Source organism: Perna viridis, chromosome 14, assembly GCF_037379345.1.
Source record: "Perna viridis isolate PV_CMFRI_1.1 ecotype Kerala chromosome 14, ASM3737934v1, whole genome shotgun sequence".
In the NCBI taxonomy this organism is placed as follows: Eukaryota; Metazoa; Mollusca; class Bivalvia; order Mytilida; family Mytilidae; genus Perna; species Perna viridis.
In genome coordinates this window covers 939,019-963,119 of record NC_142458.1, presented here as the reverse complement: position 1 = coordinate 963,119, position 24,101 = coordinate 939,019, and the positions used below count along the sequence as shown (strand labels likewise).

Below are 24,101 nucleotides of genomic sequence, written 5' to 3'. Positions count from 1 at the left end.
CAGATGACTTCTGCTAGAATCTTGGTTCCCTGGATATGATTGCATACTCTTTCACAACTGTGATCACAAGAATGTTTTCAATCAAAACAACTGGTTACTCGGAACCAGATTAAACAACTGGCAATGGCTATATGTTGATATCGGGGTCCTTATAATGTATATGACAAGAACCACCATACACTCATATTCCTCTAAAATCAACGTTTTCAAGAACAATAACTCTTGCAAAGAGCTAACTTTGCACACAGTGTGCATATTGTAAAAATCTTGCAAGTGCAAAAAAAATGACAAACTATGACTAGTTGTGTTATCTGTAACTGTTTCTGAATTTTCAGAATTTTGGACATACATGTACATGTGCAAATAAAAAAAGACTGCTGCTCTATATCATGAACCCTGTGAAAACCAAACCCCTGATAAACCCATAACCTGTGTAAACCAGAAATAAGTCCCTTCATATCAGATTCTATACAATATGATCCCATGTAAACAAAAGATGTTACTTGCCTTTACCAAACTAATCCCTAAATTCAAAAGATGTTACCTGCTTTAACCAAACAATTCCCTCAGTCCAAAAGATGCTACCTGCCTTAACAAAACAACCATCTCAGTCCAAAACATGTTACCTGCTTTAACCAAACAACTCTCTCTGTCAAAAGATGTTACCTACTTTAACCAAATAAAACTCGGCAGGAAGAACTGATAATTTGACTGGGACATTATTCAAAAACAAAACCCTACAGGAAGAACTGATACCTGACTGGGGACTTTATTCAGAAACAAAACCCTACAAGAACTGATACCCAACTTGGATATTATTCTGACACAAGAAAATTTTGAGAAGAGCAATTTTTAGGGGTTTTTTTTAAGCATTCTCAAAATTTTAAAAGGCTGTTTGTTAACAAAATATATCAATTTCTGTTATATGAAGGGGCCATTTTCTGTGAAAATAGGCAAATGTCCCATGGCCCTCTACCTTCCTAATCCCTACTGACTGCCAGCAAAATGATCATCACTATCAGTGTCATTCCTTTGTTAAAGGCAGTAGTGGTACATGTTCACCATATAAACAGTTTATGCCTGTATTAACTCCTACAGAATTAGACCATAGCATATTTTCCCAGTAGATACGAATATTGACAAGTTGTGATACCCTGAGCAATTGAAATAATTTTTCCCATTTTTGACAACGGACTGCAATAAAAGAACAAAAAAAAAACAAAACATAACAAAACAAAAATTTGAAACACAGACAAGTTCAAAATACTACTATGTAGACATATCTAAATATTAGGAAATTCTATTTTCTCTTATAAATGCTCTTAATGACTCAAAATTACATGCAATTTCCAAGTTTGAAATTAAATCTACTCCAAAATCAATAGATTTTCCGTCCTACGATTATGACTATTACTCATTGAGCTAGGGAAATAAAATCAATACAACAAGTAAATATTTTCCTTTATTTACGCCTGTTGTATTTTACAATACAAGGACTTTTTAAAGGGTCTAAGGACCTTGAGAGATAATAGCCCCATTCACTTGAAATAAACAGATACAATTAGTAAGCAGATCCGTGTAGATTGTTCAAGAGTTATATTTTCTGCAGATAAAAACACTTGGCCATGAACCAAACCCTGACTGACATGTAATATCAATACACATTCAATACACAACATGTAAAAAAATACAGGTGAAGTTTGTTTACAATAGTTTGTTACATTGGGTCAATGCACATCACAAATTAGACATGAAAAAGACTTACCTGGCATTAACACAGGTATTTAAGTTGTAAATAAGACAAAAAAAATATTCTGCTACAATGAATGTTCAAGAAGCTGTAAAATCTCCCTTCCCTATCTTACATGTAGGAGAATAATTATACTAACTGTTGTAAGGGAAATAACTCCTGATATTCACTCTAATTTCAGAATCTTCTGTATTTATTTTCCTACAGATATGTTATCAATACTGCTGTCCTTCAGGAGAAATATAGTGTGGTATACTGGTGTCTGTCCTGTCCATCTTAGTGTGGTATACAGGTCTTCGTCCATCCCTCTTAGTGTGGTATTCAGGTGTCTGTCCCATCCACCTAAGTGAGGTATTCAGGTGTCTGTCCCATCCATCTTAGTGTGGTATACCAATGTCTGTCTGTCCATTTCAGTGTGGTATACTGGTGTCTGTCAGTCCATCTTAGTGTGGTATACCAGTGTCTGTCCGTCCATCTTAGTGTGGTATACATGTGTCTGTCTGTCCATCTTAGTGTGGTTACACATACAAGTGTATGTCCGTCCATCTGTTCATTCATCATTTACTTTCAGACCAATAATTTCACAATCTTTAGTATTTATTTTCCCACAGATATGTTATCAATACCGCTGTCCTTCAGGAGGAATACAGTGTGGTATACTGGTGTCTGTCCCGTCCATCTTAGTGTGGTATACAGGTGTTCATCCATCCCTCTTAGTGTGGTATTCAGGTGTCTGTCCCATCCACCTAAGTGTGGTATTCAGGTGTCTGTCCCATCCATCTTAGTGTGATATGCCAATGTCTGTCCGTCCATTTCAGTATGGTATACCGGTGTCTGTCCGTCCATCTTAGTGTGGTATACCAGTGTCTGTCCGTCCATCTTAGTGTGGTATACATGTGTCTGTCTGTCCATCTCAGTGTGGTTACACATACAGGTGTATGTCCGTCCATTTGTTCGTTCATCATTTACATTCAGACCAATAATTGAAAAATATTGCCATTAATTTTTGTGAAACTTAAGTGAATTGTTTCTGTTGGTTGATGTGAACTCTCAATTTTTATTATATTTTTTTTTTCATTTTTGGGCTATGGGACTTTATTCATACAAAAATGGGGTGATTTTCTGTTTTCAGACATCCATGAAACTTGGGTGAATTATTTATTTATGTCAGCTAACTTTGTGAGTTTTAGATATTACCATTTAGAATCATTCATATTTTTTTTTTTTTGCATTTTCCAATTTTTACTCAATAGTGCTCTTAAGCACACCTTTTTATGAAAGTTATTTCTATCCATAACGACATAGTCTCTATTGATTGATTGATTAACATAGACAGGAAGGTACTTTAGACCAGAGTTAAAGGTTACCCTACGTACCCCAGCACATTTTATACATGTACATATTTTAAAGAAATGCTGCTAATTAAACTTTTTTATTTTATTATTTGGGCACTATCGACGTATATATTTATAAACCATGAAAAACTGATCCTAACAATACTATTTCTAATAATCTGTTCAAAAATTAGAATCAATTCCTTAGATGAATTGTTAGCTTATGCACCCTTTTTCACTGCGAAAAAAGTTAGAAAAATGACACATTGTATAAGATCCTTTTATTTCACACTATCTACTAATACATACTATGACAAGTCTCATTTAAAAATTTAAGTATCATTCCAGCTAAAAACCATGCAAAATGTGATACATGGTTGGAATGCCTACAAATTTTCAGTTTTGATATATTTCTTTTAAAATGTAATAGTAAACAGAAAGTTTTATATAACCCTTGGTCATATAAAACATTTTGATAAAAATCATACAGATATATTTGCAGAATTCAAAATTAAGGAAATAACTCTGTAAATGGTGCTGAAATACAATAGAAATTGTTAAATTTTCAATGTATATTGTCTCATAAGACCAGACAGATTAGAATGAATAATTATACAATTCACCATACAGACCCATGAAGCAACTTAATAACAAAAAAATGCACATATAAAACTTTTTAATTGGGGTGTGGGGTCACTTATAGAATATGCATGATTCTTAGTTGGAGTGCTACATAAATGACTAAGCCAACAGAGATCTGTCATAAATTTATTTAATTATTTACATAATAATCCTGGGTGATTTCAAATGAAGAGTGACTGTTCTATTTCAAGTCATAACATACTATATCAATACTACAGTGAAACCGGCCTTACCTGAACCCTAAACAAGACATACAGGCAGATCTGTTAAAATGTATTTTGAACCTTGGCAAACTGAACATTTGTCTGAATCAAAGTAATTTTAGGGTCCAAAAGATGTTTGGTTTCAACAGGTTTTACGGTACAAGTTTCTATAACAAGCAAAGCCAGAGTCAATCGAAAGCAATCCAAGTCAAAGCCAGAGTCAATCGAAAGCAATCCAAGCAACGCCAGAATCAATCGAAGGCAATCCAAGCAAAGCCAGAGTCAATCGAAAGCAATCCAAGTCAAAGCCAGAGTTAATCGAAAGCAATCCAAATCAAAGCCAGAGTCAATCCAAGTCAAAGAAGAAATGGGGATATAAAGTCATGAAATCTCTATACATGTAATACCAGAACTAAGAAAGGCTAAAAATATTCTGATGGAAGTCAAAATTTGTCGACACTGAAGTAGACAATTGGCAAGTGCTGAGACACTGTTTTGTCTATTAATATGTCAATATTTATTTATATAATAATAATTTGGAAACTATTAGCTGTGCAGAAATGTTTAAGCTTTCCAAGAAGTCTCGCACATTCTCCTCACCGATTGAGACTTCACCAATAGCAACATGGAGTGAGTAGAAATAAAAACCGGAACAGATCTGTTCATACTACTTGATGACAATCTGTATATTTCACTGTGGAAATCATCTGTAAAACAAAGGTCTCATGGAGATATTCTCAATCCTTAGAGCGTAACTTGCAGTCAAAATCCGTAGAAAATACAGAAAATCCGTGTCAGTAAACACCTCTGCCAGAAAAGACCTAAATCAGAACAGGGAAAAAGGCATGTTAAGTTTATTATGGACTTAATTTCTACCCATCTCAGCAACATGAGGTGCACCATAGACAAGGAATGACCTCTGTTCATCATAGGCATAGCCTAAAATCGTATTGTCTAAAAATGAAATTTGTAATCCTGAGAAAAGTCGTGTGATGGAGACCGAGAGTGCAAGCAGAAACTCAAGAGATTGTAATAATGCTCATGATACAAGTAATCAAATAAAGGTGTTACTGCTGAACTATGGAACTGCCATGTATTACTCTGCAGAATTGAAGCTTCATTCCAAGTTTTAATTCACTCTCACAAGATTTTTAGCTGAAGTATATCTTATATCATCTCACTATTTCTTAATGCAAGAAAATTAAACTTTTTGTAAAAATTTTAAGACATAAATGATTTTTTGTCACAGACCTTGACAACTAAGAAATAAATGCTAATCATTTTAAAGATTAATCAATTCTAAAAAAATATTTTGAAATTAGTTCACTTATTTATAATACATAAACAGATGACAATAATTTTTTATAATAAAATAAAATAACAAGCCTCCTACATGTGAAAGGAGACCATCTGTGACATCCTACACAGATTTCACTAAAAAGAGGAGATTTTTACAATCATTAGAGAGCAGCATATCTAATTTCTTACAATAGGAAAATTTATCTTCAACCTATACAAGTAAAGGACATTTCTTTCTATACAGCAAATTAATGGTGGAGATGTTTTATACGGCATTAATCGGTTTATTGTTGCTTTGAAGTCCATCCAGGTATTTTATCCCTTGTCACTATACATGCAATTATTGAAAATATCTTAGCTTTTCTCACATAACTGACTTGATGGGGTCATGGTACACCTTTATGAGGTCAAGACATTAAGGTCAAAGGTTGGGTCATTCTGCCTGACCGCTGGTCATTAACTTTAGAAACATTAGAAAAACAACTTTCCAGTACAAAGCAGCTGTGAAACAAATTTATACATTATTGTGATTGTATTTCAAGATTTGAGAAATTTTTGGCAGGTCTTTGTGGCGTCCAGTTTAAATTAAAATGTATGGTTAAGACATCACCCAAATTACACGGACAACTTGAGGCATTTCTTTTAATAGGCGTGGGAAAAAATTTGGCTATTGGTATAATTTTTTATTTTTAGTTTTCAGATTTTATGATGCCACTTGTTTTTTTTTTCTTTCTTTTTTTTTTCTTTTTTAACACTCTCCCTCTTAAGTTGCAAGCTAGAATTATTTGATGTGTGAAATATTCAATCCCACAGAAGACATTTGACACTCACTCTTTTTTAAACAGCTATGCCATTAAACCAAAATTGACAAATTTTACAACATAATAATTCTTACAAAGATACTTCTAAAAGACTTGTATAAATATGCATGAATTTTTACTCCTTCAAACTACTATGGTACTAATAACAAACTGTATTTCATAATTCATACAAAATTAATTAGCCCAATCCTGTAGCCAGTCATACACAGCTACACATGAAATTAATGAAACTTTTGTTTGTACTATACATGTAGATCTGTAAAATAATAAATTTCGTGAGTAACAATGGTATTATGTAGACAATTGGTAGTAAAAACAATTGGAGAGTTAGTAAACCTCTGTGCAAACCATCAAAGGAGAGAGTCTTAAATATAATTAAAAATCAAGAGTTAAAAGTGTTAATTGTGAATCTGAATACATGAATCCATAATAAAAAAAGAAAATAAGGACTTCTGAAGTTCTTGCATTAAAAGGACAAAACATTCCGTTGAAGTTTACCAAAATTCATATATTCCATTCATTTTGTACTTTCTGATCACTTTCCTGTCATATTCTTCAAAAAGAAATGGTGTCCATACCCAAGAAATAATCTCATATTTATCAAATAAATTTGTCATCACATAGTTTATCTGATTGCAGACCTGATTTTACAAGGTCAACAAAGCAGAAATTGGCAAATACAGTAAGATAAAAGAATCATAACAGTAAAAATCCTGATTTGAAAAAGCAGAATTCCACTTTAAAGTGGAAGAAAATAAGGTTTGCTTATGTAAAAATATAAAGATGTTTCACTGGTGAGGATATAGATTTCTGGATGAGTCGGGGAAAAAAACAAGAAGAGGACAACAAAACAAAATTTATTATTTTTCTCAACTGTTTTTGTTAAATGATGTATTATTGTGCCCTGTTGACTAAAGCCACAAAACATTTATTTCCTAATATTTACATACTTTGCAATATTCTGATAAATTTTTATGTTTCAACAAAACAGCTGATATTTTTAGGCCATATGCCGTTAAACCTTTGAATTTATAAAAATGTCTGGTGGAGAATTACATGTATGTACTCTTAAGCTCCGTTGTGGTGATGAAAAAATGCCCATGCTTGTGAAAGAGAATAAATTTTACTTATAATTAGGAATTACTTATTTTTATTAGAAAAGATACAGTTTTTTACAAAGGGTAAATTGATACTAAGTGAAATATTATCTCATGATATAAGTGATTGAACTGTACTACACAACTGAACCTTACAGCAAGCTTAGAAATACATGCTTTTCCCATTTTCTCAGTTAGTCATGTAATATTCCCATAAGATAATAAAATTTTCAATGCCAGTTTAAGTACCCTCAACAAACATTTCCAATTATAACTGCTTGGCAAAATTGGGATTCTGTGTAGTAAATCTAAGTACAGCAATTTGTGTGAATTTCAGGATAAGGTACCAAGGCATAATTGATACACTGTATATAACAGTCCTCATGATAAGCAGTCAGAGGACTGAGGCTGGTAAAAATGAAGGTAAACGCTCACAAACTCCAGAAAAACTGAGCACAGCTTGATACATGTTGCATTTACATGTACCTTATGACCTAAAAATTGATTAAGGTAAAAACATAAGTAGTAGGTGAATATGTAATTAAGATTCTGCAAAAGTTTCATTAAATTCTATTCATTGGTATATTAGAAGTAACAGGTAAGAGATGGGTCCCCCTCACTGTAACAGAAGAAAGTATGGACAATGATGGAACACACACTTCTAACACTACATGTACATGTATATACAGCCCATTTGCATAAAAATCTCCAAAATACTGTTATTTTACTTATTTTCAGCAGTTTTTATTTTTCAAGAATTTTATTATCAGCAATTATTTGTGAATATAAGCACCTGCATCATATGGTATCAGTCTGCATATACAGTGAAACCTGGCCAAACTGAATCCCTCTTCAATTGTAGAATTTGTTTACTTTAGAATGCTCAGTTTACCCAAGTTCAAAATACATTTAATCTTCAAAAAGTGTCCGGTTTAGACAGGTATTCAGCGTATTAAGGGTTTGGTTATGACAGGTTTTCCTGTGTATTAAGGTTTTTTCAGGGCCATTTTCAGGTTTCTTTTCAAAGATATTCAAAAATTGGAGGGCCATTTGTTAACAAACCATATAAACGTCTTTTATGTAAAGGTGCCACTTTCTGAAAGAAGGGGCAAATGGACCATGGACCATGGCCCCTTGGCCTTCCCAACCCCTGGAATAGTGGTCCCTATATACAGACAGTTTTGGGTGGGTGTGTGTGTACCTTGCCTTTTTTTTCTGGGCTTTATAAGAAAGTCACATGATGAAAGATTATGAACACTTAATATAAATTAAACCAAAATGGATATAGTGAATATGTCAAAGAGTGTCAACTCAAGGCCACCCATCTGTCTTCAATGAACCATGAGGAAACCAAGTACTTTTGAATTGGTAAAATATCTAACTTTGTTGGGTGGGTAGAAATTTACAATTTGCAATTTACAAAAAAAGTGAAAAAAAAAATTTATAAATTTGAGTCATTAAAACTTAGGAATTCTTTGACCCAAAGATAACAAGGACTAGTCCTAATTCCTTTAGTTTTGAAGACTTGATTTAAATGTCATTTCATTTTCAAGCCAATTGTATTTTTTTAGATATCTTTTTTTGAAAAAGCAAATTAGTGAAAAAAAAAACATATAATAAACATGGCCTTCAATACATAGTAAGTAAGAAACTTAATTTTTGGTCAACAGAGCCATCATGTTTTTATGTAGACCGCACTGTAGATTTCAAAGCACTTTGAACCAATTTCATCATAGACCTTCTTGATATTACATAGACTCATTTCATCAAAGACCTTCTTGATATTACATAGACTCAGTCTGTAGGTCAACTGCTAATTTTTTTTCACTGGCAAGAAGTGATAATAAATATACAAAATAGTTGGATAACAAAAAAAGATATCTTCAACTCTTATTATTTTCAGTACTAAAGCTTCATCATGTAAAAAAAAACCTTGTACTCTCCAATTAACTCAAAAGTTGAAAATAAACTTTTAAAACTTTTAGAAAAGTACACCCAAAAACACATCAATATTTTCATACAATGCTTTTTTTGTTTATTGTCTATTCAAACTGTACATAGAGCAACAATAGGGTGAATCTAAACAAATACAATGAAATCTTTCTTAATCAAACCTTGAAAGCTCTGAAAACCTGTCTAAACCAGACGCTTTAAAAGTCCTTTTTAAATCAGTTTATATGTATATTGAACTTTGGTTTATAGGACCAATTTTTTAAGTCCAAATGGGATTCAGTTTAAACAGGTTTCCCTGAACAAAAATTTGTATTCATATTGTTTACAATCACAACTTCACACCTATGAAAGGCTTAGCTCAGGCAGAAAAACGATTCATATCTTCCTCCATTAACATTTCAATTGTTTGAATTGTATTGTATTCGAATATTTTTTTCCTCACTGGTCAAAACAAATTTCCATCTGAGCATTTTGCACCTGATCAACTTTCTAAAGAAGTAGCCAGCGGCCATTCACTACGGTATAATGAAGTAATTGTTGCCAACCATAAAGAATTCACCATTAATCAATTTGGTTTAAAATCCCTATTAACTGAAAGTAACTTCAAATAAGTTAATTTATATTTTAAATTGATATTAAAAAATACTTCAAATTTCTACAGGTGGTAAGATGTTGAACGGTACCATTAATACAAACAAGTATTTATACTGAGAAACCCACCTAAACTGTTCTAAACCCACAAATAAGTTAGCCTCAGGTTTGTATACACTTTATACAAAATTAGTTTGATTTTAGGTGAGAGGTTTATACACCTCAATGAATAAACAAAAATATTAGTACATGTTGTTTAATTACAGCAGTCTGATGATTCAAATTGTCATTCATGTTGATGTTGCAGCCCCACTTGTTTTTTTTCTTATCAGGATCATAACCCACTCACATTCAGTTTTCCATTTTACTATAAACACTCAAGGTTCGGCAACCATTCCTTTGTTTTCATTTAATTGTCTCTTTTCATTATTGGGTCAGCAGGGCCAGAGTAAAATATCATGTCCCCTGCCGCATGCTTGCATTTTCCCTAAGTTGTTTTAACCATTAAAGGTCTTACTTTCATTTCTCCTGTTCGTCAAGGCTAAATAACAGAAACAAGTCTGGACACGAAACCGGAAAAAAAATCTGGAAATTCAGAGATCAACCTATGGAAAACTGTGCCCACAGGACCCACATGCCACACTTATTGTGCACAATACATGACTTGTCATTGTAAGCACTGACTCAAGTACAACTCTAGATATACAACTGTCCTACTGACCTGGAAGATTTTGTCAGGAAACAAGCACATATTTTTCCCCTTGTTACTGTGCATAAAATACTTCAATTCCACAACAGTCAGCTCCCTTGCTCTGAGTCCAAATTTCTATACTTGCATGTACCTCTGTGAGCCTCATTACTTCTTACTCATGACATTTTAAAAAGTGCTAAAACCTATTCGAAGTATATTTATCATTCTCAGAATTCCTTATTACTGTTGCTATATGGCTATTCAATATGAGCAACAACTTTGTGGTTTGGAATAAGAATGATGGTTCCATTTGAAGGTATAACTTTAATCACCTACATGTATCTTCTAAAGACAGTTACGTACAAACATGACCACTTTCAATACAGAAAAGCAGTCTATTTTGAAAGGCTGATAAAGAAACATAGAAAAAGGAAAAGGGAGGTTTACAATCAAGAAATTAAAAAAGAGGGTCCAGGTTACAATATACCCAATTTCCATTAATTGGAAGGTTCCACTGCCTAGAACCCTCCTAAGAATATGCCACAGCTCTGCTATCAGATAAAATTGATTCAGGGGAAGTTCTAAGTGTGTATTTTTGCTACACTGTGCAGAACCATTCAAATTCAATTTACATGAAATGCATAAAGACCAATGGGCAATATTCTATTGCACAATGCATCAAAATTAAATTTAATTTAGAATGTATAATGCATACATGTAGTCTTTTCCTATGCAGAGTGTATACCTGTCTGTACTGAGATGTATCAATAATACAACGAAGATCACATCACCGAGATAAATAAATGAAAGGGGAGATCACTTGGTAATTTACCAATGACAATGACAACTGCAGACTTACCTCAATGCTTGTTGTCTCTCCTCCGATGATTCTTTCTTCTGTGGCGAGGTGTCACTCATGACTGGAGGTAATACAGATGTTGACCATTATTCCTGTAAAACACAGGAGTCATTCGTGAATAGAACCAATTTTCTGGTTAAACACAATTGCAATTCTTATATTTTCGTGATATTTGATCATGTGCACTTTCGTTTCGATACATTGAAATAAAACATTTAAAATCCCACTGAAGTATATGTTGCATGTAAACAACACTTTAGTACAATTAATCCATAAAATGAAAGCATACATTATACAAATACATACATGTATGTTTTCACCTGTTCTAAGTTACAGCCTAACCACATAGGACAGGTGGTCTTGATATACAGGTTAATTTGTGTACTCCATAGTCCAGTGTTTTAGAATTTTTTCAAAATTTAAGGTTTCTGTGGTTTAAAACTCTAAATAATGATTTAACTTTCTTACACTTCAAGTTAACTTCCCAAATTTAACAAAACCTTTCCATATTTCAAGCTTTCTAACTTTTCTAACTCTAACAAATAGGCTTCTGGAACAGGGTTATGTGGCTACAAGATTGAAGTCATCATTACAGAAGTTTTATAGTCATCATCATGAACTGGTGGATCGTTATGGTGTATCCATCTGCACCATGAAAACTGATTTATTCAACGAGTCATAGTTTTCCTTTCCTCGCTTGTCCACCCCGGACTTGACTTTTTATGAGCAACTTGGTGGGTGTTTCTAGAAAAACAGAGGGCACTTACCCTATTGGTGCACCTGGTCCATGCTCCCAGTTTTTAGTGGAGTCCGAGTTGCTCATTTGCCTTTGTTACTTTATATGTATGATTTTAGTTACTTTATGTTCTTTGTTGTGTATGTCTGTTTTCCATGTCTGGTCTTTGTCCCTGGATTATATTCTTTTGATTACCGCTATAACCTTGGTTCCATTGATTACTCTTTCTACTACCAAAGAAAAAGCGGAACATAATAACCAAAAACTTGCCCCCAGTGACAGGGAATCCTAGAACACTGTAATAGGCAGATTTTTATCTTGGTTTATTATTAGACGGTTGCTAAGACAGGTTTCATTGTACATGTATATCTACATTGTACATGTACATGTACATGTGACTGCAGTCTTCATTGCACAATCCTATAATATCCAACAGTGTTACACAAAAATCAAATCACAGCCTGACAGCAGGGTTTGACACTAACAGTAGTCCCGTAGTCCTGTGCCTACCTATTCTGGGAAAGGAGTACCTAGAAATTGTAATGGGTAGTCCTTTGGGCTACCTAAATTAATTCTTACAATTTTACTATACCTAAAGATATGGGCTGCAAGATAATTTTGATGACTACATAATTTATGGATCAGAAAGTCCTTTTGGGCTACCTAGCTAAAAAAAAATTGGTGTCAAACCCTGCAGTGACACTTGCATTGCACAATCCTACAATATCCAGAACAGTATTACACAAAAATCAAATCACAGCCATACGCTTACACTGCACAATTCTACAATATCCAGAACAATGTTGCACAAAAATCAAATCACAACCAGACACTTACACTGCACAATTCTACAATATCCAGAACAGTATTACACAAAAATCAAATCACAACCAGACACTTACACTGCAGTTTTACAATATCCAGCACAGTGTTGCACAAAAATCAATTCACAACCAGACACTTACATTGCACAGTTCAAAAGTTTTCACAATGTTTTCATGTAATTCATTTATAATGTAATTTAAACCCATGTTTTAAAACTTTTAACAGTACAGATGAAGGGTGCAACAGTACATATTTTTCTCAAATGATACATACTGAAGTATTGGATATGCCTGACAATAGGCAATCATGATACATTTTAAGAGATGTACTTATATGTCCTTCATGGGCGCAATCAAGTTTTACAATACAAAGCCACTTATGCAAGAGAGAAAATAAACAGTTGATCCAACGTTCTATTTGAAATAAAACATTTCACCAACATATTTTTTTCTATGAGTCATTTAAATAATTTTAGCCGTACACTTACCAATTGCTTTAAACAAGAGGCTCCCAGGAACCTGAATCGCTCACCTGGTTAAATTTTCGCCTTTTAAGGGCAATACATTGTAACTCTAACAAGGAGTTGTCAGACAATTTTGACTCCATTTGATTCATTGGACACATTTGTAACCTTATAATAAGAATCATTTCAGCAATTGAAAGCTATTGGTTAAACCTAACAGATTTGGCAATCCATGCAAAAATCTACTGTCTGACCCCATTGTTCTATTTTTAGAAACAGCAGCCATGTTTCTTCAGTGATCAAAAATCTGTCATTTCGTTAAGGATACCCTATAAAACAAAATGCCAACTTTCATTGAATTCTGTAGAGCAGATTCTGAGGAGGAGATTTTTTAAAGTAATAACATCATAAACAGGAAAAAAACATCCAAAAAGGGCAATAATTCCAACAAGGGTCAACAAATTTTCACCACAATTTGACCACAGATAGATCTCTTCATGCTGAATAATTTTACCCCTTTCAGATTTTAGTTAAACCTAACCATTTTAGAGATATATGCAAAAATCTGCTGTCTGACCCTAATGTTCAATTTTTAGTAACAGCGGCCATGCTTCATAACAGATCATAAATCCAAATAGTCATTTTGTTAAGGATGCCTTTTAAAACAAAAACATCAACTTTCATTGAATTCTGTAAAGTAGTTTCTGAGGAGAAGATTTTTTAAAATAATAACATTAAAAACAGCAAAAAAAAACATCCAAAAAGGGTAATAAATCTAACATGGGTCAAAAGATTTTCACCAAAATTTTGACAACAGATAGATCTCATCATGTTAAACTCTTTCATCTCTGTCAGAATTCGGCTAAACCTAATGGTTTTGGTGATAAATGCAAAAAACTACTGTCTGACCCCTATGTTCTATTTTTAGTAATGGTGGCCATGTTTTTCAACGAATCAAAAATCCTCACATCAGTTTTATGCATGATACCCCAAGAAACATTCATACCAAGTTTGGTGCCAATTGATCAGGTGGTGTCAGAGGAAAAGATTTTTGAAAGAAATAACATTCAAAGTAGCAAAAAAACGTCGAAAAAAGGCAATAACTCCAACATGGCTCAACATCTCAAAATGAAAATTTACCACAGATAGATCTCATCATGCCGAACACTTTAACCCCTGTCAATATTCGGCTAAACCTAACAGTTTAGGAGATATATGTGAAAAAACTACTGTCTGACCCCTATGTTCTACAGCGGCCATGTTTTTCGACGGATCAAAAATCCCCACATCAGTTCTATACAGGATACCCCAAGGAACATTTTTCATACCAAGTTTGGTTCCCATTGGTCAAGTAGTTTCAAAAGAGTTTTGAAAAATTGTTAACAACAACGACAGATGACGATGGAAGCCAAGTGATGGCAATAGCTCACATGGCCTTCGGTCAGGTGAGCTAAAAATGGTATCAAATCGTAAGCAGCTACAACATACTGTGAACCCAAAAAATACAGTGATTTCAGTACATACAGTCAATCATTTTCCCTTTGGATTTTCTTAAAACATCACAGGAATAAAAATTAACAATTTCTACAAAAATGCCGAAATTGCAACAATTGCAGATAATACTTCTGAATCTATGAACAACACTAGAGTTCCCATCTAATCCTAAAAATGCAGAACCATGTTATGAAAAAAAAATCACAGCCCAACACTTACTATTATCAATAATTTCTCAATTTATACATAGTACATTCCCTGATAGATCTTGACTTGATCAACACTAGAATTCCTGTAATAATAACAATCATGGTAAAACCATGACAAAGAAAGGAGCTTTCACAAGAGAAAATTGACAAAGGGATAATAAACTGAAATAATGCTCTTAAGGATTGACAAGTGAAAACAAAACCAACACCTCTGCGAAGCAGGTGATATTTGATTTCATAATCAATTGACAGTTTTCATGAAAGCATCTTCAATCCTTCCCATGTTTTTAAATAAGAATGAGAAACAGATCAGGATAATATAATTCAAGGCAATTTGATGAAATCAAAGCAGAGACTGAATGAAGAATAATAAAAATTCCAAACCATACCTGCAGAAATTTTGAACACCATTTGTGGGGGATATTTCATCAAATATCCAGTGATCAGATTTAAGGGGAAATACTTGCTAAATGCAAGTTGAAATTCAATTTTGCTAGTAGAAATTACTTCTACTTGCTAAAATTTGCAAGTGGAATCCTATATGTTATATAGGTAAAATTAAAGCAGGTGAGCGATTCAGGCTCCTGGGAGCCTCTTGTTGTGTTTTTGGACTATATTCATAAAAAGGGGAATTACAAATAGTTGCACAAGATTCGCTTTAAAATGTTTCAAGCATGAAACTTTGTTGAATTGTTTTTTTTTTTTTTTTTTTTTTTGTCATTAATATAAGTTTCTTTTTGAAAATAAAATTTATAATAATTTTCAATGCTACAATGTACTGTATTCAAATATTTGTTTTTGCTTATTTTTTTTTTTTTTTTGGGTGGGGGGGGTTGGGGGGGGTTGTAAAAAATGCAACAATAACATAGTGTATCCGATTATGACATTAAAATAAATTCAAAATTCAAAACTAAGCATTTCCATAGTTACATGTATACATTGTATGTAATGAATGCTGAAAGAGTAATCAAGGGAACCAAGGTTATAGCAGTAATCAAAAGAACCCAATCCAGGGACAAAGACCAGACATGGAAAACAGACATACACAACAAAGAACATAAAGTAACTAAAATCATACATATAAAGTAACAAAAGCAAATGAGCAACTCGGAATCCACTAAAAACTGGGAGAGTGGACCAGGTGCACCAGTAGGGTAGGTGCCCTCTGTTTTTCTAGAAACACCCACCCAGTTGCTCATAAAAAGTCGAGTCCGGGGTAGACAAGAGAAGAAAGGAAAACTATGACTCATTGAATAAATCAGTTTTCATGGTGCAGATGGATACCTATAACAATCCACGAGTTCATGATGACGACCATAAAACTTCTGTAATGATGACTTCAATCTTGTAGCAACATAACCCTGTTCCAGAAGCCTATTTGTTAGAGTTCTAGTGCAATACAAAAAGTCTGCGTAGTTTCGGCAAGCTCTGGCATAACGTATGAGTTGTGATATGAACACTCTATACGCAGGTGCTGAAGGGATGTTGCCACAGATGAAAGAAAATTGGACAATTCTGAATGAAAAGTCATCACGTTTGTCGTACAGTCAATAGTTTCCCTTTACCATCGATTTCTAAGTGTAGGTCAAGATATGAGGCTGACCTTACAGTGTCCGTAGTATCCTTTATCTCAAGTTCTTTGGGGTAGATGCGATGTATCAAATCCCCGAAATTAGGATTGTTTAAAGATACTATGTCATCTATATAGCGGAAACTGAGATAAAAGGATCCAGCCAAATAATATTCTTTCTTTTAGATCAAATCAGCTATAAAGTCAGCCTCATAAGAGTGAAGGAATAAGTCAGCAAGTAAATGAGCACAATTCGTTCCCTTTGGAATGCAGACCGTTCGTTGATAAACATGTCCATCACACTGGACAAATATGCCATTACAAATTCCAGCACTTTGTAAACATCTTCCTCTGTATATTTGGAAGATGATTTGGAATTATTTCTTACAAAGTATGAGGAATCTCTACCAAGAACTATATATTTGTATCTAGGTGTACCATCTTTTTTGGAAAAACAACGATGTATAATGTTTTTAAGTTGGGATTTTAACTGAGAATGGGGAATAGAAGTATACAGTGTTGAAAAATCATAGGTTTTAATGCTATTATATTCAGATAATAGTCTTGAACTGATTGTCTCCAAATATCTTTCAAATTTTTCAGGATCCACATTGAATTAATACCCTTACAGGAGTAACAAGTGTTGTGGTAGGACTGCAGACCCTCTTTGACATTTGCCAGTATAGAAGGTAAAAGTTTTGAAAGAGGTTTGGTGGTACATTTTGCAGATCCAGCTATGAAACGTTGTTTGTATGGATTCTTGTGGAGTTTAGGAATCCAGTACATAGACGGTAAATCACAATCATCGTCATGGGTAGAGCGACCAAAAGAGGATAGCACAGATTTATGGTTTTCAACGATCTCTTCTTTGGAGAGTGTTGTAGCAGTATAGGTGAAACATAAATATACTTTTATTTGTCCCAGGAATACATGTACAAATGTAAGACGGCATTTGATACCAGGCCCAGTCTAAACAGCAAGTTCTAATTTAAACTGCACGAATTAGTACAACTCCAGCTAAGAATAATGCAAAATGTGATTCATGGTTGGAAAGCCTTCATATTTTGATTTTGAACAGAAATTAACATGTGGCTTTTCATACAACCAGTGTTTTTAGGAGATGAAAATTATATAGAGTGTTCTGTAGTATTCAAAATTAAGGAAGACAACTTTGTATATGTCATTTAAATACAATAGAAACTGTTGTATTTTCAGTGTGGAATATCTCCTAAGAGCAGACAGATTGGAATGAATAGTCATGCATTTCATCATATAGACCAATAAAGCAAAAATGAAAATGTGTAGTCTTTTTTTTTGGATGTATCACATATTACAGAATTTGCATGATTCTTACAAAAACTACTACTTAAAACCTTTCAATGGGCAATCATGACTACAAGAATCAATTACAATTATCTTTTCTACAAAAAATGTAGGACTGACATATATTTTTAAAAACATTCCAAAAGATCAAAGAACTAAAGCTCTCAAATTCAAACTATAGACATGATACAGATTTGATCAGTGAGAGTAGGTTTTTAAAATATGGGCCATATTGATTAAAGGATGAATTAACAAGAGAATGGATAGGCAAGGATACAAACAAACCAGATGAACTGAAAATTGGACAGATGTTCTAGAAAACTTGAACTCAAGCGATTGATACAGGTTTAGACTTAGATATGCTAAAAAACTCTCAAACAATCTAGGAATTAGAAAAATGAACATAACCAGCCTACTAAGTAACACATTAAGATGGAAACACAACAGAAGGAATTAAAAACAAGGTGGACATCGTAGGAATATTCATCAAATCCACAAGACCCTAAATTCATTATCCATTCGAAACATGGGCAGTATATGTACCACGTGGGAAATGACACAATAAGGAAAATCAATACCTAAGAGACCTTTAGTGTCTTAACCTTAAGATTGAGGAGACCTGTGCAGGTCTGGGTGTCAAAAAAATAGGCCTGCAGCAGAGCTAAGCTTGTTATAAAAGGCGACTAAATAGTGCTAAGAACCTTAGCCGGGGGCTAGGGCGCTCTGCCCACAGAGCAACTGGGATGTGTGCCCCAGGTGGTGGAATGGGTTACCCCTGGTGTGTTACATGCTGGGGTTGTCAGGCTATAATACAGAAAACCTGACTGCAAACCATAGTGGTGCACCATGTTGGGAAAGATGCCACGTTTCTCACACATCATAAAGAACCCTACTGTGGTATTCTCCCAGAGTAGGAACCATAGGGCTCTGCAACAGGAGGCTAAATTGCCCGACCCTACCCACCTCTCCCTATTCCCAGTGGCTATCAAAATTTGTTGACCCCAATATCCTTGTGTCCCATCCCTATTTTCATTTCATCATCATTTCATGTTCATTTTATAATCCACTTCATGTTCATCGCCTGAATATAGCTGAATATTGCTGCTTGGGCGTTAAACCCCAACAAACAAAATAAGATTGAGGATGGAGGATAGAGTTGTACAATACTATGGTACAGTAAATAAAATACTGCTGCAACCAAACGCAACTAAATATGAGTGCTGGAATGTAAAATTTTTGTTGTAATAAGGTGTTACTCCCTACACAAACAAGCAGTGTTTACAAATTTTGCTTTGCAGGAGTTAGACACCGATGCAAATGCAAATAACATTTCCACCTGTTGTCAGACATATTTTGTTAAAACGACACTGACAGTACATAGAAACACATCTAAACAACAACATATATAAAACTGTTACACTTCCTAACCTTATTCTTAAAACTGAATGCGCAGAAGCAAGTAGTTTTGGTGTTTTTTTCCTAACTCAGAATGTTTCCCAAATGGTCGCCATATTGTTGAAGATCCGATATTGATCCATGTATTACGTAACAGGTTGCAGATTCGCATCTAAAAATCATCGCCGAGTTTGTGAAAAATACTGTGCATAATCAAAAATGCTTAATTTTATCGCTTATTTATATTTTGAGGCTTAAAATATCACAATTTCCCTTAAAACATGCAGTTCTAAAACAAAACTATACAGTTTCAGGGCCATGTACCGGATATTCAATAACGTGAAACCAAGTGTCGTGAGTTCAAGTTAAATATCCGAACCTTTATCATTTTCCTTCACCTTTCAAAAACTTGAACGTGCATATTGTGAATGTGATCTGTTCTATTAAAAGCGTGTTTAATGAGGAGGTATACTTTATTTTTATACATAAAATGCATTGAATGTAAGCATTGACATTTTGTGTTTATATGTACCTACTTTAAATAAAGCTTTTGTACTTTGAACTTGTCAATAAATGTTTTTTCCAAAGAAAAAAACATCTTTATGTCTTTATATATATATATATATATATATATAGATATATATATATATATATATAGATATATATATATATATATAGATAGATATAGATATATATATATATATATATATAGATATATATATATATATATAGATATATATATATATATATATAGATATATATATATATATATATATATATATATATATATATATGTATATGTATATATATCTCTATATATATGTATAAATATATATATATAAGTCTAAAGGATTGTACAACGATACCGATAAAGATGTTAACACACTATAATAAAGTATATAATGGGCAAAATTTTCAGTCAACAAATGACCTTTTTCAGTGCCTTAAATAAACTGAGTGTGTATGAAAGTAAATGGTCTGTGAACACAACTCACTACCCATTAAGTTTGCTGGTTGGCAGATTCCTTTAGACTTGATATATATATATATATATATATACAACGTCTCAGAATGTGACGACTCTATTCGCTACACTGCTCCATCGGATCAAATTGGTACAGGGAAGATAACGTAAACTTATAGAAGGGTCTGAACAATTCCCAACGATGTTAGAACTGTCAAATTTGCGAAGCAAATTTTTGGTCATTCCCTCCGCGGGACTCGAACTCGTACCGCTGTGACATCTATGGCAACACCGCCTGCACTAAGTCCAGCACCCTAGACCACTTGGCGAGCTAGGCTATATAAAAATACAGCTTTCGCTGGCCGGGTCATTCCTCCTCGTAGGAATAGTCTAGGACTGTAAGTTAGGCTTCGCAAATTTGACAGTTCTAACATGTTGGGAATTTTTCAGACCCTTATATATGTGTGTGTGTGTGTGTGTGTGCCGCCATAGACTTTTTTTTTTTTACAAAGGTTGCTCAAAAACTTATAAAATTAATTCACACTTATCATATTCGAAAATTATGATATAAAAAATTAAGGTCTGAAGACTTCTAATTCGCTAGTCGTAAAATATTTTCGGTCACCGATTATGGCTTATACTTTCAACATCCGAAATGGCACGAATGCGATATGCTCTAAAATCGGGTGACTTCCGCTAAAACCTTGGTTCCCTCGATATGATTGCGTACTCTTTCGTAACCGTGATGACCCGCGTGTTTTCAATTACTCGGAACCAGATTAAACAACTGGAAATTGATATATATATATATATATCGGGGTCTTAATAATATATATGACCTATATATAACCAATTGTAACGAGCCCTGTGGTTGAATCGGAAACTGGGTAATATTACATACATTCAATGCTAACCGATCATTTTATCTTTTATTGTAAACTTCCCGTTCTCATACAAGCAAAAAAAACATACACACAGACAAGTGCGTGATTTTTTTAAAAAAAGGTACAATGTAGCGATCTTTGGGTCGCTTATGATATTGACCAGGGAACCAGACTAGAATCCAGATTAAACAACTATCAACGAATATTCGAATATTCATGTGTATATGACCTATACAGTCTTGCAACGAGCCCCTGTGCCTGAATCGGAAACTGGGTAATTGTCAATGTTAACCGATCATTTCATGTGAACTTCCTGTTCTCACACAAGCAAGTAACGCACGTAGAACACACGTGTATGATATCTAAGAGGTACATTTTTATCTCGTTGGAAGCTAGAACTATGACGCTATAGCGGTAAACACAGCACAGATCAGCAGCGTTATGTGGAGCAATAACAATATTAGCGACTTAACAACACAAAATGTTACATTTAACCTCCTGACTAGTTATACGCTTATATCTGGTTTGATAAAAACAAGTCTGGGGTGAGGTTCTCGAAGCTATCCTAAGATATGTCCTAAGTCACTACCTAAAACCAACTTTAGGATGGAGTTAGGATCATCATATGACAATGTTAGGTTGTGTCTCGAAGCTATCTCAGACATGTCTCAAGTTAAGATATCATAAAGACATCTTAAGTATATTTTGAGAAATGTTCAAATTATCATTTGTATTATGGGGGGGGGGGGGCTATGTTTTTTTTTCAAAAAAGTTTTAATTGTTTCACATTTTTGGTGAACAAAAAAAAAACAAATGGTTGCTTCCTAATTATATGCGTGTGAGTGAATTTAAAAACCGAATGAAGTTATTGATTTTCGATCGTTACATGTATGTATTAGAAATAGAAACAGTAGCAAAATTTGATTGAATAAAGTGTCACTGGATCATGAAATATTCAGGTCAAAGTTTAAAATCATGCACGTTCCTTAAAAATATGTTTGATCCGACCCGTGCCGGTCATTCTGTGGTAAATGATGAGCGGGAATATGAGAAATCCAAACTTTACTGAGGCAGAATTGCATGTTTTATCAGACGAAGATGTTCCTAAAACATCTATTTAGTCGTCCTAAAGTTAGGATGAAAATTGCGACTCGTCTTAACTTATGATGGCTTCGAGAACACGACTTAGGACAGATACGAATCATAAGACAGTCTTAGGACACATCTTATCCCTAAGATAGCTTCGAGAAACCCACCCCAAGTGTCAATTTTTGCCGTTAAATTCCCGCGTTAAAATGTAAAATATGTTTAATGAATGCTAGCCTTATAAAGTGATAGGTTAGTATACAATTGCATCCTTTAAATGTAACTTGCAATTCCCACATTTGAATTCGTTTTCTATTTACGAGAACGAATGTATTGGAATGAGACAACAATGCTATTAAAAGTAAAATAAAATACTGCAAACAAGGCTCACTATAGGATAACCCGCTCCCTCTCAAGAAACAAAAATTATATCAGAAGTTGCTATTATTATTATTATCCACTAAAAACTGGGAGCATGGACCAGGTGCACCGGTAGGGTAAGCGTCCTCTGTTTTTTCTAGAAACACCCGCCGAATTGGAACGCCCTTTGGAATTACAATTGACGACCAAATGAACACTTACGTTACTGGTTTATTTTCACATAACCTCGTTATGATAACAAGTGATGGTCATAAATCTCATAACAGCAATGGCTTATTAAATCCTTCTGCTGTTGACTACATCAGTGAAACCAAACAACTATTGGTAGTAACAAGTATGCGAGGAAAAGTTTGTATTTTCTCTGTAAATAAAAGTTAACTGTATTGTTTATATTATTTATTTTTTCAAATCGATTCTTTCGATGTAGGCCAACATGTATGTACATTAATATGCTGTTTGCTTTTTATAATTGTTCCTTGATCCTTATATATTATGGGTGTTACTTAGAAAAAAAATTCCCGACCCAAGCATATATCAGAAAACTTCATATTATGGATAGTATAAGTGCAATATTTGCTGTTATAACACATGATTTCGTATTCTTTCTTCGGAAAAAAAAATCCCGACCCCAAGCATCTGTGCTCAAAACCTAGAGTCAACACACCAGATGAGAAGTTCCCGCCAAAAAGTGAACTGACTAATAAGAAACAAGAATGGAGTGGGAATATCTAATTATGAGTAATAAGCACATAGCAGACTACGAATATACTGTCAAGGTGTAGTACCATACAAAACTACAAGTTCAAGCACTGAAACTGCATAAAACTAACTATACAAATCACAACATAAATCATATACAGCGAAACATGTCTACTTCTACAATTTAATAATATACTGTACACAAATACAAAATAATAAAATACAGCTGTACCACAGATCAACTTTACAATACAATTTCTTAGTGAAATCGACGTCTGTAGACGTTTTTTTTAATGTTAATTGTTATTCGTTTTACGTTTTTTTCCATATAGTACGTCGATTTTCACCTTTTATAAATAGTTTCACATAATCTGGAGCCTTTTACAGCTTGCTTTATGGTATGAATTTTGACATTGAAAGAGTAACCAAGGAAACCAAGATTCCAGCGGAAATCACAAAAATGTAATCCAGGGACAAAGACCAGACATGGAAAACAGACATACACAACAAATAGCATTAAGCAACCAAAATAGTACATACGAAGTAGCAAAAGTAAATGAGGAGCTCCACTAAAACTGGGAGCATGAACCAGGTGTACCGTCAATTTCACAAAAACAGAAAGTCGTAAGTGTAAAATTGGTCGTAAGTTATGACGTAACAATGTTATTTTCTGTTATGACGTCATTACTTACGATCAACTTTACACTTACGACTTTTTGTGAAATAGATACCAGGTGCATCGGTAGGATAAGTGTCCTCTGCTTTTCTAGAAACACCCGCCAAGTTGCTCATAAAAAGTCAATTACGGGGTGGACGAAAGAGGATAAGAAAA

At 33.8% G+C, this 24,101-nt stretch overlaps 1 protein-coding gene across 4 annotated transcripts in view; it reads right to left on the bottom strand.

The window, feature by feature from the left end:
- Positions 1-19,486, bottom strand: part of LOC148597672 (uncharacterized) — a 134,185-nt gene extending 114,699 nt beyond the window's left edge. The window contains exons 1-2 of one of the 4 annotated variants that reach the window (XM_088560920.1): positions 19,289-19,486; positions 11,241-11,332 (exon numbers count right to left, since the gene is read on the bottom strand). In XM_088560920.1, coding sequence (XP_088417046.1) covers positions 11,241-11,299 — 59 coding nt within the window. In that variant the 5' untranslated portion in view covers positions 11,300-11,332; positions 19,289-19,486. Of the gene's footprint in view, positions 1-1,765; positions 3,518-11,240; positions 11,333-19,288 lie in introns of those variants that run through there. The other 3 variants (XM_088560915.1, XM_088560916.1, XM_088560923.1) reach the window with 3 other exon arrangements.
- Between the last annotated feature and the right edge of the window lie 4,615 nt (positions 19,487-24,101).